At 41.0% G+C, this 13,883-nt stretch overlaps 1 protein-coding gene across 1 annotated transcript in view; it reads right to left on the reverse strand.

Moving 5' to 3' along the window:
• The window catches only part of SARS1 (seryl-tRNA synthetase 1), a 214,531-nt gene that overhangs the window by 42,371 nt on the left and 158,277 nt on the right, over positions 1 to 13,883 (reverse strand). Inside the window, exon 9 of the mRNA XM_085643409.1 lies at positions 2,513 to 2,670. Coding sequence (XP_085499535.1) covers positions 2,513 to 2,670 — 158 coding nt within the window. The remainder of the gene's footprint in view (positions 1 to 2,512; positions 2,671 to 13,883) is intronic.

Consider the following 13,883-nt stretch of genomic DNA (forward strand, 5'->3'; position numbering starts at 1 on the left):
AAGAGTGCCATGAATATGGGGAGGCCACGGGACGGTGTTTAGCTCAGAAATTGTGAATAAAAGAAGCCGAACAAAAAATAACGGGGATTAAAAATTCAGCTGGGGCTATTGTGTCTGACCCTCAGGAAATTCTCAAAGTTTTTTATGTTTTTTATACAGGGGATGATACTGGGGGTTCTTTGATGGATATGGATCTTTCAGCCTCACTGTGGGGCCAATTGGCTCAGGCGGACGTTGAAATGCTGGACGAGTCCTTGGATGAATTAGAACAGGCCATAAATTCTCTTGCAATAGGGAAAGCGGCGGGACCGGATAGACTCCCCTCGGAAGTTTTTAAGATTTTCTTTCAGGAGATTAAAAATGATATGCTTAAGGTGTCCATGCTCACCACTTTTATTTGCTTTGTATATTAACCCTTCTATTATTATGTTAGAACAGAGTAAAAAGATCTTGCCTTTTATTGTACAACAAGAACGGTTTTGTGTAATGGCTTACGCCGACGATATTGCGATTGTTACTTCCAATCCGCGTCTAGCAATACCCGAAATAGAATCTATAGCACAGATTTTTGGGGCAGCGTCCGGGTACAAACTTAATACTGCCAAAATGCAAATCCTATGTACAACCCAAGCATTGGATAGAGACGTTAGGCTCGTCAGGGATGCTACATATTTGGGTATTAAGACCCGTACCTCTGTTCAAGAAATTGTTGAGGTCAATTGGACTGATATTATATGGGGAGTAAAATGCTCATTATAAAGCTGGGAGAACCTTGATTTGTCATAAGTCGGCAGAGCTAATGTTTTGAAGATGAATGTGTTACCCCGGATTATGTATTTTTTTAGGGCAGTGCCTTTGGAGCTATCTACTAAACAAATACAGTATTACAATCACTCTGTGCTAGGTTTATGTGGGCCCCGGGGAAACCTCGTAGAGCTGTCCGATATATGACCCTACCTCGAGAAAGAGGAGGATGGTCTATACCCGATTTTGCTTTTTATTATTATTCTTGTATTTTGGTCAATGCACGCATTTTGTTGACCGGAGAAAAGACTAGTAATTTGGCTGAAGCCCACTCAATTTATCAGATGATTCTAGGGTCAGAGGTGCAGCATTTTCTTTTCAAAAGAGTGGATGGCAGCTACTTTAAAAGAACACTGGCATCAGTTTGGAGAAGGGGATTACTCAACTTGGCGATCTGTATCAGGCCGACGGGCAACTATACTTATTTGCGGAGTTGGCGGAGAAATTTCATCTACCCTCAACCCATTTTTTAAAATACTTGCACGTAAGGGACTTTTTGGGAAAACACCCTATTACCATTACTAAGTATAACATTGAAGAAATTATTAGGCGACAGGGCAATATTATGGCAATCTATAAAACGCTACTAGAAGGCAGAACCGACGATTTAGAAAAGTATAATATTAAATGGAGAACTTGGCTGGGGGACCCGGAAATTTCATTGGAGAAATCAATCGAGTTGGCTTGGAGGATCTTTCTGGCAACTAATTTAAAAAGTCAACATTATAAAATGTTATTCAATTTGTATCATACCCCTGTTAAAATTATGAAGTTGGGAGGCCAGCATGATGGGAAATGTTTCCGCTGTGGACAGGACAGCGCAGACATTTTGCATGTGTTTTTCGTCTGTAGTGCATTAGTCTCTCTGATAGAATCTATAAAGAGGCTCTTGTCAGAAATAACCGGGGTACATGTAAAGAATTCTCAATCTATGATGTTGCTTGTAATCGGGGAAGACCTCCGTCAGGGGAAGCCGTTGTATAAATATCGCTATTTAATTTTTATGGCCATGGCGGTCGCTCAGTTAACAATTGCTTCAATGTGGTTACAACAAGAGGCCCAGTCTTTCGAGATGTGGCGCGCCAAGTTTTTCAATGTATATAATATGGAATATATGCTGTCAAATGATGTAGAAAAAGGTAAATTAGGGCTATTGATTTGGGGGGTTGTGAACGACTATATGGTAGGGTAAGGAATGTTTTTCTTTCTTTGTATCCTTTGCAACTCAGTTTGTATTTCAAACTATTGTGATGTCAGGGGGTATTTGCCAGGATTTGGACTTATTATAATTAATAATGGATGTGTTGATTTAGGTTTTCAGTTATGTATTTTGTACCTTGCTGCTATGGAACTTTAATTTTAAAAAAAGTTTTTAAAAAAACTCCAGTATGGAATTGTTGTACTACAGTTTGTTATAAATCCAATCTGAACAATGCCACTGTCAATGCTCTGCAATATTAAAAAAACAGTACATTTAAGAGGTGAGAACTCTCTCTTGCTTAGTACTGCTTCCACTACAGATAAAATTCAAATTCTGACTGAATGGTTCTCATTTATTTTTAGAAAGTCTATATCATTCATCAAGTAGTAATGTTTCATTCTGACAATCACTTTAAGAAAAATTACTGAACCTGCATCTTTACTACTGAAGAGTATGCAGTCATGTCCAGCCAGAAAACAAACCCCACACTTGTTCAGAGATACCAACCTTGTCCATCATTTTCTTAGTCTGTCCGAACCGGATCCGTAACCGTCGAGCTTGGTAATCTGTGCAGTTCGAACAGGAAACAAGTTCGCGGAATGCAGAAGAGCCTGGGAACCAAGCTTCCAGATCCAGCTTCTTACTAGCAGCATGATTTAGTGAACCTGAAATATCAGCATAAAAGAAGCAAGTGATGCCCAGGTACAGAAAGCTAATTTGCTACTGGTGTCAGGTCATGGCCTCAGCTTCTCAACACCAACAAACACACAGATACCAGACTTCTAATGACATACCAAGTGAACAAGTTCACATACATGTTGTTTTATGCGTCATATAAATAATCTTATATTTGTGGCTGCTGAACAGACAGGATAGGTCTTAAGTCACTTTTGCCTGGAATAAATTACCTCAGAAGCCCAGAATCTTCAGAATGCAAAGGACATAGGACTATTTTGTGCAACATTATCTATACTTATTTAGTGGGAAACTGCACTTTCCCTTCAGAAAAAAATAGGCGAGTAAAGGCCCTAATATGAGAACGCCCTTTTTTATGAACTAAGATACTAATAACCACTCATTGTCCTGGTTGTATTTAGGAAGTAACCCCCACTATCTTAGGTGTGTGCTGAGAGGTTTTGTTTCCTACAAAAGGTTAATCAATGTAGTCAGCATGAATCAAACTTACAAAGGCATACTTTGAAGATAAAAATCCTAAATCATGTTTGTAACTAGGCACCTTTGGTAGTCAAATAAGCTCAGAAAACAATATATTACATTGTATATGGGCTCCGTTATTAGGGTGGTAAATTGCATAATTTTTCTCAAAAGCAGTAAAAAAGATATTTTACTTCTCATTGTATATGAGATATGTTGGTGCTTCATGTAAGAAAGTGCTACAAATTATGTAACATAAAAACAGCACCTGTTAAGTATTTAGCTATAACCTGTAAGCACTATAAACCCATTGATGCGCTAAACTTACGGCATAACTACCTCTATAGGATAAAAATGGTACCATTGGCAATGTACTAGATAATCTTTATTATTTGATTGAGCAACTTATTTTTGTTGCTGGTTACTTCTGAGGCAGACATTTGTGCTTGGCAGCAGTGAACCAGGTTTACTACCAGATTTGTCTGATACAAGATAGCGCTAACAGAACCAAAGGGTTAGCGGATGCCCCGGCGAGATAGAGATCAAAAAAATGCAGACAAATATTCTTCATCATCCAAGATCATATTTTAAAAAGAGTGCTCTCAGCAAAGCCAACCAGAACCTCTTGGGAGCCATGGGGTCAAAACCTTGCATTTTGTATTGCAAATAAGCCTACCACAGGGGTAAACCATTTCTCAAAGACATTCAAATAATCCCGGTTTCACACAACACTCATGAGGTGCTGGCCAGGGATTCTTTTCACTCATTTTTCTGTTGAGGGACACTGTGCCTTTAAAGGAGCTTTTATGGGTATTGCCCTTCAGCATACCAATCAACCCTCTTGGAAAGAGCAAAAGTTCTCACACTTTATAGTATCCGAGGTAAGAAACAGTGGCTGTATTGTTGATTTGTGCAGAGGTTTTTGACCTGAAACGCTTGGACAAAGAGCTCAGGGTCTAGCCTACGTCCTCATGACTGCATATTCTACATGGGTGAGATTAAGTAACCTTGCGTTCAGGGACGACTTCCATAGAGTCAGGCAGCCAGCATGAGTCCTCTGTAAAAGAAGATAGACACTAGTGTGGCACTCAATGAAATGCTTTCAGAAAGAAAACCTTTCTGGGTACTTGTTCTTGCGCTGGACCCCATTTTGCCTACACATTCTTGTAACCGTGTTAAAAATGTAAGCATAAGCGATGAATACACAATTATTTATGCTACATCTTTTTGAATATATTTATGTGTTTGTGATTAGGAGACAGAAAGCTAATTCTGCCTTTGGATACACATGGTTTAATAATTTGAGGGTTTTTTACAAGAATTTTGCTCTCTCCTACAGGATCTAGAACTTGGGTGGAGATATTCAGTGGTTACTAATATTAGCTAAGTGTACATGATGGAGAACTTGCATGTTATAATTGGAAGGGGGGGCTGAGAGAATACACCTCCCCCCCCCCCCCCCCCAACCCCAAACTGACAAACAGGCAGAAATCTCCTATTCCCCTTTCAATATGATTCATCAATAGAGAGAACACAGACAAAAGCGGTTTCAGCCACAGAGGTAAAATCCATTCTTAACGTCCACCGAAAAATAATCCCATCTTCTGTGAACAAAGTACAAATGTATTCATTCGGTTTCCCCTCCGGATATTCGACCTATTCACCTTCTCTGGAACAAAATTAATTCCCTCCAAAGCCACTTTCGCACAATGTCCTTCTACAGTGTCCCACACAGAGTTGGTATAACCTCTGAATGGTCTGTGTACATGCTGAGGTCTGGCTTGTTACCATACATGGGTAACAGGTGGGCTCACCTTTGTCTCTCATCCTCACAAATCTCACTGGAAAAGAATGGATTTGAAGACATCTGTTCTTACACTGCTACAAAGCTCCAAGACTGGCAATAGACTGCCATGTAAATAAAAAAGTCCTTTGTGATTTTTGATGGGAAGTCAATTCATGGATAAGAAAACAAGTTACTTACCTGTAACTTTGGTTCTCCAGTATTGGAAAATTTCATAGATTCCCATGCTTGTATCATTCCCCGTCGTCAGAATGGGAGTACCCGGTATACATAAAAAAGCAATAGGAAACATCACTAAAAACAGAACTCAGGCCTAGGCCCAATCTTGTTTTGCATCCTATCAACCACTTTTTGTAAAAGAGACCAAACGAAAATGAACCAATCAATCAGATTGGCCTCACCCCTTGGACCCCTCCTGAAAGAAGCTCAGAACCTCCGATTTTTCGAAGCCGTTGTGTAACCAAACCACTGAATACATAAGAGGCTGAGCTTTCCCAGGGGAGGTGGGTGGGTCGCATGGGAATCTATGAAAGTTTCCAATACTGGAGAACCAAAGTTAGAGGTAAGTAACTTGTTTTCTTACTCCAGTATTGGAACTTTCATAGATTCCCATGCTTGCATCAGAGTAGCTAGCAGTTATCAGCACATTTTTGGAACCATGATTATTATATAATGCAGAATAAATCAATAGCATCTTCACCATAAAGACATTATCAATCAATCAATAAAAACTTTATTTCGGTCAGTATGACCTTAAAAGTGCAAATAACAATGACAGTTGTTTAAACAAGAGTAGGCATAACTTGGCATACATATTAGTCGATAAAGATTGCCTAACACAGTTTTAGGATGTCCTCTAATCTGTTTACTTCACCAGATAAACTGATCGCTTCGGGTATGGCAGTGGATTGGTCAGGACAGGAGGCGGTGCTCACATTTGAAAGTGCATAGTGCAAAATGAATAAATAATTTAAAAGATCAATTTATCCTAAAACATAGTCTCAGATACTACATAGAAAAGATTTAATTAAAACATTATATGGACATTATATGTGGCAAATACTTGTAAAAAAAAGTATTGCCTGCCATAACTATAAGGTGCCCTCATTTCGGGTTATTTCACCAGGAAATAATCACATCTAGTATGACAATAAATTAATCAGGGCGAAAAACAGTACTAGCATTTAAAAGTGCATAATGCATAGTAAATAAATAGTTAAAACAAATATTGATTAAAAAGTCAGTTTCTCCAGAGGCGTGATGCCAAACACTGAATACATAACTCAGGTACAGCTAGTCATTAGACAATAAGGCCTATGTGCAGAACGGGTCAATGGATGCATACTTTTTACAGACTGCCAATAATATAAGGAGGTCCTTAAGAAAAAACCCCATTTCCTTTGTGCAGAGCCATGGTCTGTACTATTTAAGATAATTTTAAAAGTGCTCTGCGGGTACACCACATGGAAAAAATGAATCCTGCTACTGAGTATACTATCGGGGTGCTACAGTCATGTTTCAGAATCCTGAAGGCCTCAGAGCAACTCCTGGTTCCCAAGTTTCTGCAAATCTGTACCAACCAACGCTTTCTTGCCTTATGATATACGGGGTAACTAAAAAACACGTGAAGGACTGTCTCCGCGTGGCAGTCGCATGCCGGGCATTTCAAAGCGTGCAGACCCCCCCCCCCCCATTTGTGTGTAAAAGAGCGAAGAGGCAGGGACCAATATCTGAATTGAATAAAAAGCTTTCTTGCAGCTGCCGGCTTGATATCATCCAAGGCCGGCTCAAAGTTCTATCTATCTTTAATTTCTACAAAAGCTGAGGTCAACTTGCCTATTAGGGGGTTACTGTGGAGCGGTGCTAGATTGAACTCCCCATAGTGGACCTTTAATAATTTCCTTGAAAGTGAGGAGCAGGCGAGCTCTGGGTCACCCCAGAGATCATCCCGCCCCAAACTAGCTGTCATGTGCTGTATGTACGCAAGCCACGGGAGCTTACCCGCCCCCGTAGATTCATCACCTATTTTAGTTCCTCCCTGTACACTGCAAGTTCTGGAGTGACCCACAGACGCCGCCAATATAAAAGAGGTCTGAGATTAGATTCTTCGGCATTTGCCCTTACACCCAGATCTAATCGGAGCGGAGTGAGAGGGGTGCTCTGTGGGAGGTTAAACAACTGTCTAAGAAAGTTGTTTTCTCTCCGGGTGAGGCTGTCAGAGCTACAATGGCCCCATAATTCAGCACCATATAAAGCCCATCCCCTTGCTTGAACCTTATATATTTCAATAGCAGGGCTAACCGGTTTGTGGCTGGACTTGCGAAAAACCTTCATTGGGCCTCCTGACGATTGTTCCAATTTCAGAGTTGATTTTTTAATTTGTGCCCCCCAATCCATGGTCTCTGTGATGGTGATGCCAAGATAATCGAAAGAGGAAACTCTCTCGAGGGGTATACTGCTTAGAGTAGGATTTGCTCGGGTACTTTTAGTGATGTTAAATTTGGTTTTCTGTAGATTAATTTATAATCCTCTCTCATTACAGAACGCTTCAAATTTATTGAGTACCCTCTGGATTCCCATAGGTGATTTAGAGACTAATAAGGTATCGTCGGCAAACATCATTGCAGCGATTTTGCGTGATGCCAACTTAGGGGCATCAAGATCTTTCTCTGCAAGCAGAAAGTCTACTAGACCATTAATATAGAGGCTAAAAAGAGTGGGGGCAAGCACACAACCCTGTCGAACACCACGATTTATCGGGATGGGAGCGGTTAGCTTTCCCTCCTTGCCAAACCTGATTTGGGCATAATTGTCCTCGTGGAGCCGTTTAATAACTTGGGATAGATATGGTGGAACCCCCATCTCCTGAAGAACTGCCCACAGTTTTTCTCTAGGGACCAAATCAAAAGCTGACCTCGGGTCTACAAATATTAAGTAGAGGCTGCCACCCTCCAAACATACGGTCTTCCAGTATAATATTTGTAGCCTGAGGATTTGGTCCAGTGTGGACATTTTTTCTGGAAACCCTGCCTGTAGGGGGGTAAGTATTTTCTGTTCCTCCATCCAGCTATGCAGCCTAAGCAGCAACACCAGCGCAAATGTTTTTTGCAGAATGTTAATAAGGGTACATGGCCTATAATTGGTTGGCAGCAACGGTGAGCCCTTCTTGTGTATGGGAATTATTTCGGCCCCAGCCCAATTGGCAGGGATCTTCATGCCTTGGAGTATTGCGTTGAATAACACCCAAAGGTATGGCGCCCATATAGTCTGTTCTCTACAAAATAAATCCCCAGGGATCTTATCTAATCCAGGGGCTTTGCCTGGGGCTATTTTAGAAAGAGCACCGCTGATCTCATTTAGAGTTATACTGGGGATTTCACCATCGTTATCATTGGAGAGCTCTGTTCGGGTCGGATAATCAAACCCCACAGAGCATCCATTAGTTGCCCCTTCTTCCAGTGTCTCTCCCCTTGAATAAAGGGCCTCAAAGTGATCCCGCCAGACCTCTGCATCCAGATTCGGCTCTATTGGTGGTTTGATACCAGAGCTACCTACGTTAAGTTTTCCAGAAGATCCTCATGTCCCTAGAACCCAAGGAACTTCTCAAAATGTCCCACTTATCAGATTCCCACCCTTTTTTAGCCTCGGTAACTGCGGCCTTATAGGCCGTTCTTGATGATTTAAGGGACGGTCATTAGCCTTAATAGACAGTACCAAGGTTTTTTGGGATTTGCGGCACTGCTCGTTATACCATGGATGGGGGGGATCTTCCGGTTTGGCCTGTTGATTTTTGAAGGGAAAAAAAAAAGTCTAATGTGACTTCTCCTAGTTTGACATGATTCATGGTGGCCATCTGGGGATTGATTCTATCCCCATTGAGGGAAATGTAGTTAGATGCAGTCAGAAGCACCGGAATCATAGCTTCATAAAGGGCGCTAAGTTTGGCTTGTGACTGACTAATATCCGACCTGCGTACTCTTCTCCTGCAGTTTGAGTGTGTCAGCCCATCATCGATGGGGTTATAAGTACTTGTGACACTCCTAGGATTAAGCTCATTGAGTTCAAGTACTAGGGCATTGTGATCACTATCAAACCGTGATATAACTTTAAAATCGATTAGCCTGTGCCAGGATTTAGAGTCAATTAAAATATAATCCAATAAAGAACCTCGATCATTTCTATGGAAGGTATTATTGCAGGAAGTGTCAGACGGTGTTCTACTGTTACAAGCTTTTAAGGAGTGATTCAGGACAAGACAGTTCATCTGCAACACCAGAGGGTACCATTTTTTAACCGGCGGACACCTAGTCTCCGGAATAGCCCAGTATTTATCCTCATCGTAATGGTTATCATAGTGCATTCCCTCAAGTGGCTCGAACTGACAATTAAAATCCCCTCCTAGAATCACCATATGTTCATCTGCAATGGTGCCAAAAAAAATATTTAGATCTTCCAATGTTTTTGACTCCTTGCTGACTGGTCTAGAGTACACATTTAGAAGGACCATAGAGATCTTTGAAGGGAAATACAGAATGACACACAAGATATCATTAGAGGTTGTGTCAATCTGTTTGGCCGTACAGCCTAGGTGTACTCCCACCCAAATACTAAGCCCTCCCGATGGTCTCCCCTTTCCCCCCTGTTGTTGCAGGGATGCTAAAGGTGGCAAAGCCCCTGACAGAAATCTGGACGGACAAAACAAAACACACCCCTTACCAGTCCTTTTCCTGTCTGGCCTGGCCAGGTCATACAGTGCCTCCCTCAACAAATAATTATTCAAACAAATGAGTATTGCCCTAGGGTTTTCATTAGGCCCTCCTGCTCCACCCTTTAGAAAAAAAGGAAATCTATGTGCTCTTAGAATCTCTGTCTCCAGATTCCAATGTTTAAGATCAGGAAATGCTTCAGAGAATACCTCAATAACAAATTGCCTAACATCCTTCCCTTCCCGTCCCTCTGGAATGCCCAAAACACGTAAGTTATTTCTTCTGGAGCGATTCTCTAAATCAGTTAGCTTCCAGTTAGTGTCATCTCTTAGATTTTGGAGGGATATTATCGACGCCTTCTGCTGCACTATTTGATCTTCTATGGCAGAAATCCTTTCCTCCGCTTCCCAAATCCTAGTTGCAATTTCGGAGCATGTCTTTGCTGATAGGAGAGGAGGAAACAAACAGTTTCCGCCCACTCTGTCTCCGCCGGTTCCCGTGATCCACAGTCGGCCGCCATTGCGAGCACAGCCTGCCCGTTCTCCGTACATGAAGGGGGGGGGTTGAAATTGCTGGCATATTTGTTGTTGCGGTAGTGCCCCGGGTCTTAGCGCCCTTCCCACTCCCCTTTGGGGCCATTAATCTTGTTCGCCGCTGCTCAGTTACTTCGCAGACTTTCCGCCACCGGAACCGCAGCCGCAGAGTTAGAAGGGCGAGCCGCCCTCGGCTGCCTCCCGTCCGCGCACTGGCTCCGATAGCTCCGCCGTACGAAGACTGACAAAAATGCCACCACAGCATAACCTTAGTCCCGGCTCGAAGAAGAGGTGGCGGGCAGGGGGGTGAGGCACAGAGGGGCAGTGGGAACGGTTGACAATTAGAATGTTTATGGTACTTATGATTTTGATGTGGATTCTAATATAATATACTTGAGCTGCTGTTTGGAGGTCATGGAGGACAGCCTAGAGTGTTCGGTCAATTTTGCTGATTTAAGCCTTTAAAGTATATGGCTCGATTGTCTATTTGTTCATGGAACATATGCGGGTTAAATGACAAAAGGAAAAGGGGGGTGATGGCTCAGATGCTGCGGATGCAGCTATATGATTTGTTATGTGTACAAGAAACACATATAGCGTGGAATAATCACAGATGGCTTACCGATCTTGGTATGGAAATCTTAGGATGCACCAAACAAAGTTCTAATACTAGAGGGGTAGCAATTCTTATGAGGTACGGGCTAGGAGTTTGTAAGCGGGTAAAAGAGGATGCCCTGGGGCGATGGATAATTGTTGAATTGGTGGTTAATGGTTTTTTATGTACAATTTGTTCAGTATATGGATCTAATTTGGACGACCCAGAGGTGCTATATCATTTAAGTATTGAACTGGTAGCTTGGCCATCGCCCCATATCTTCTGCGGGGATTTCAATCTCCATTTGGAGGGGGTTTTTGTTATTATGGGAAATAACCCATATATGGGTAAGAAGACTAAAGTGTTTAGGGCATTGTCGAAGAGTTCGGTCTTGTAGACGTATGGTTTGCCCAGAAGAGAAACGTCCCTGGCAGTACTTTTTATTCAGACCCTCATAAGAAACATGTTCATTTATATATTTTTTTAATTTAGGCAAATATAGTGGCAAATGCGAAAATAGAGATTATGCAGAGGATAATTTCAGACCATAATCCGCTGGCACTTGAACTCAATATTAGAATAAAAACACACCCAAGGGTCTGGACCTTTGAGCGCAATCTTTTGTTAGACCCTGAATATTGCAAACTTATGTGTGAGTGGATCCCGGAGTTCTTTAAGATCAAATCGGGGTACAGCTTCGGATCCCATGGTATGGGACACATTTAAAGTGGGTGTGCGGGGGGGGGGGGGGGGGGAACACTGAGTGATTCGATAACTAAACAAAGAAAATCACTTATGGCAATTAAGGAGGAAATGAAACAGCTTAGGTTCTTAGAAATCCGTTTTATGGAAGAACTGATTCACCAGCAAAATGTTGATGAAACTTTAAAGGCTATCGCTATTATGAAAATGAAAGTTCACCAACATTTTATAATAAAGACTGCGGCAAAATTGGCCATACACAGAACTCAGGTTTACGAAGCAGGAGAAGATGCGGGTAGAATACTAGCTAAGAGGCTTCAGCAAAGGAAAATACAGAATCGAATATGTATGATTAGGCTGTCCGGTTTTAGGTTTAAACCTATAATAACTGATAAAACCCCACAGAAAGGAAAATAGCCTTCACCAGTGTAAACATATAAACACTGAAAAAACACATTTGCAACCACAAACTAAATGGCATTCAATGAAAGGAAGAGGTGAATGAAGAGTCATTTCAATTTCTTCCTGGAGGGGTCAATACAATGCAACTTTGTTACATAAGGCAGCAGCAAGAAAGACTGGGCTAACATTATTCTGCTTGAGTTCTGTTGTTTAGGGATGTCACTAAAATATTGTTTCTTCTTCCTTTTTTCCGTTTTGTGGTCTTTGGTCTAATGATGCAGGGTTTAGAAGCATGTTTTAGGTCTTATTTAATTATTTTATAAACTGTAGAGAATCAGGAAATACATTTGATTCTTTCACTGATAGGTAAAATGGCTGGTTTCATACAAATCTTTCCCAATATGTACCGTCACATTTACCCACAGACAAAGAATGGGTGAAACCCTTTGATAGATCAGCCCCTTTTCTACCGAGTCAATTTTTATAGTAGGTGAATTCCCATACAACCTAGTGTTTAAAAATTCAATGCAATGTGTAGAGATTGGTATATGTGAAAAGAATGATGTCACCAAGCATCTGGGATAGTTGGGAAAACATGACACGAGATGTTTGGAAAACATGGAATGCAGTGTCACTTGGAATGCTGCTGCTAAAAGTTCTTACCAAGTTCAACAAAGATTTGAGGAGATTGTTTGCATTTGCAGTAATTCAGCTACATATATGAAAAAGTTGTGTTTCCCTGTAAGAGATACTTGCGAGATGGTATGGTGAAAGCATTTTTACAATCTTCAGAGTTAGTGAAGAATGCTATTCACTTTGTAGTCCATTCTGGTGCACTGTTTTATTATGCACGGGAACTAAAACGCAAATATTTCTCATTTTGTGCTTTGTGTGGCATCAATAAAAGAGTAATCCCAACTGTGTCATTCAGCCAGTGATTCTCAGTCCTAGAGGCTATGAATGCTATATTATGCATGTGGCGACCGTTGACAGAATTTGTGCTTAGTGATGATGCCAAAAGTCAAGTAATGTGAGTATCTCTGGTCGCATATTTATACTGATGTGAAAAGAAGTACACTCTACTGCATTCTTAGATTTTTATAGGAAAACATGATTGCTGTAGTGAACATAATAAAAAGAAACTAGAGTCTGAAAACACCCTTGTCTACCAAGTGTTCAGCGTAATTAGTGTAGATGTGAAACATCTCCTCGTGAGTTGGCAACACGTCACTTTTAGTGACTTTGGCATTGCAAGATGTTCCATGTTAGAATTCTTGCCACTTGGTAAGCACAGAAATGCTGAGGAGAAATTCAGGAAATTTCATTTTACAGTGCATGAGAAATGACTGGCAATGATGAATAGACATGTCCCTTCATCAACCATGGCATTTGAAGTCAATGAAGTCTCACTGTACAAGTTGTAGATCTTTTCCGTAAATAGGAATTTTCTCCGGACTTTGTAAAGAACTGCTTAATATTTGACCGCTTCAATAACTGAGGGCAAATTGTGTACTGGCTGTTTTGGCGTTGCCTGTCTCAGGTGCCAATGTTCAGAGGGCCTTTTCACAGATAAATATTTACATGGGAAGGAAAGAGCGAGTGTGCATGACCAAAGACTCACTAAAGAAGTATTGTATGGTGCACTACAATAAGTTTGATTTTTTTAAATATATTTGAACCTCATACACCCTGTATGCACACTGTCTATACACATGCACTATCAAGGCAGAAAGCAAGCAATAATAAAAGCAAAACGTTCCATTAACACCGGAAAAACACTGTTTCTATTGTTCTTAATTGCGCGAAAATTTGTAACCACTGATAAACACTGTTTTTTAAGGTATTGAAAACACTGATAAAACCCTACCAGAATTTACCAAAAATAGAAACTGAAAACAGGAAAGCCTATGTATGATTCAGGACCATCAAGGCAGGATACAGGATACTCCAGATGAAGTCTTGAAGGTCTTTTGTAATTATT

Source organism: Triturus cristatus, chromosome 1_1, assembly GCF_964204655.1.
Source record: "Triturus cristatus chromosome 1_1, aTriCri1.1, whole genome shotgun sequence".
Classification (NCBI taxonomy): domain Eukaryota; kingdom Metazoa; phylum Chordata; class Amphibia; order Caudata; family Salamandridae; genus Triturus; species Triturus cristatus.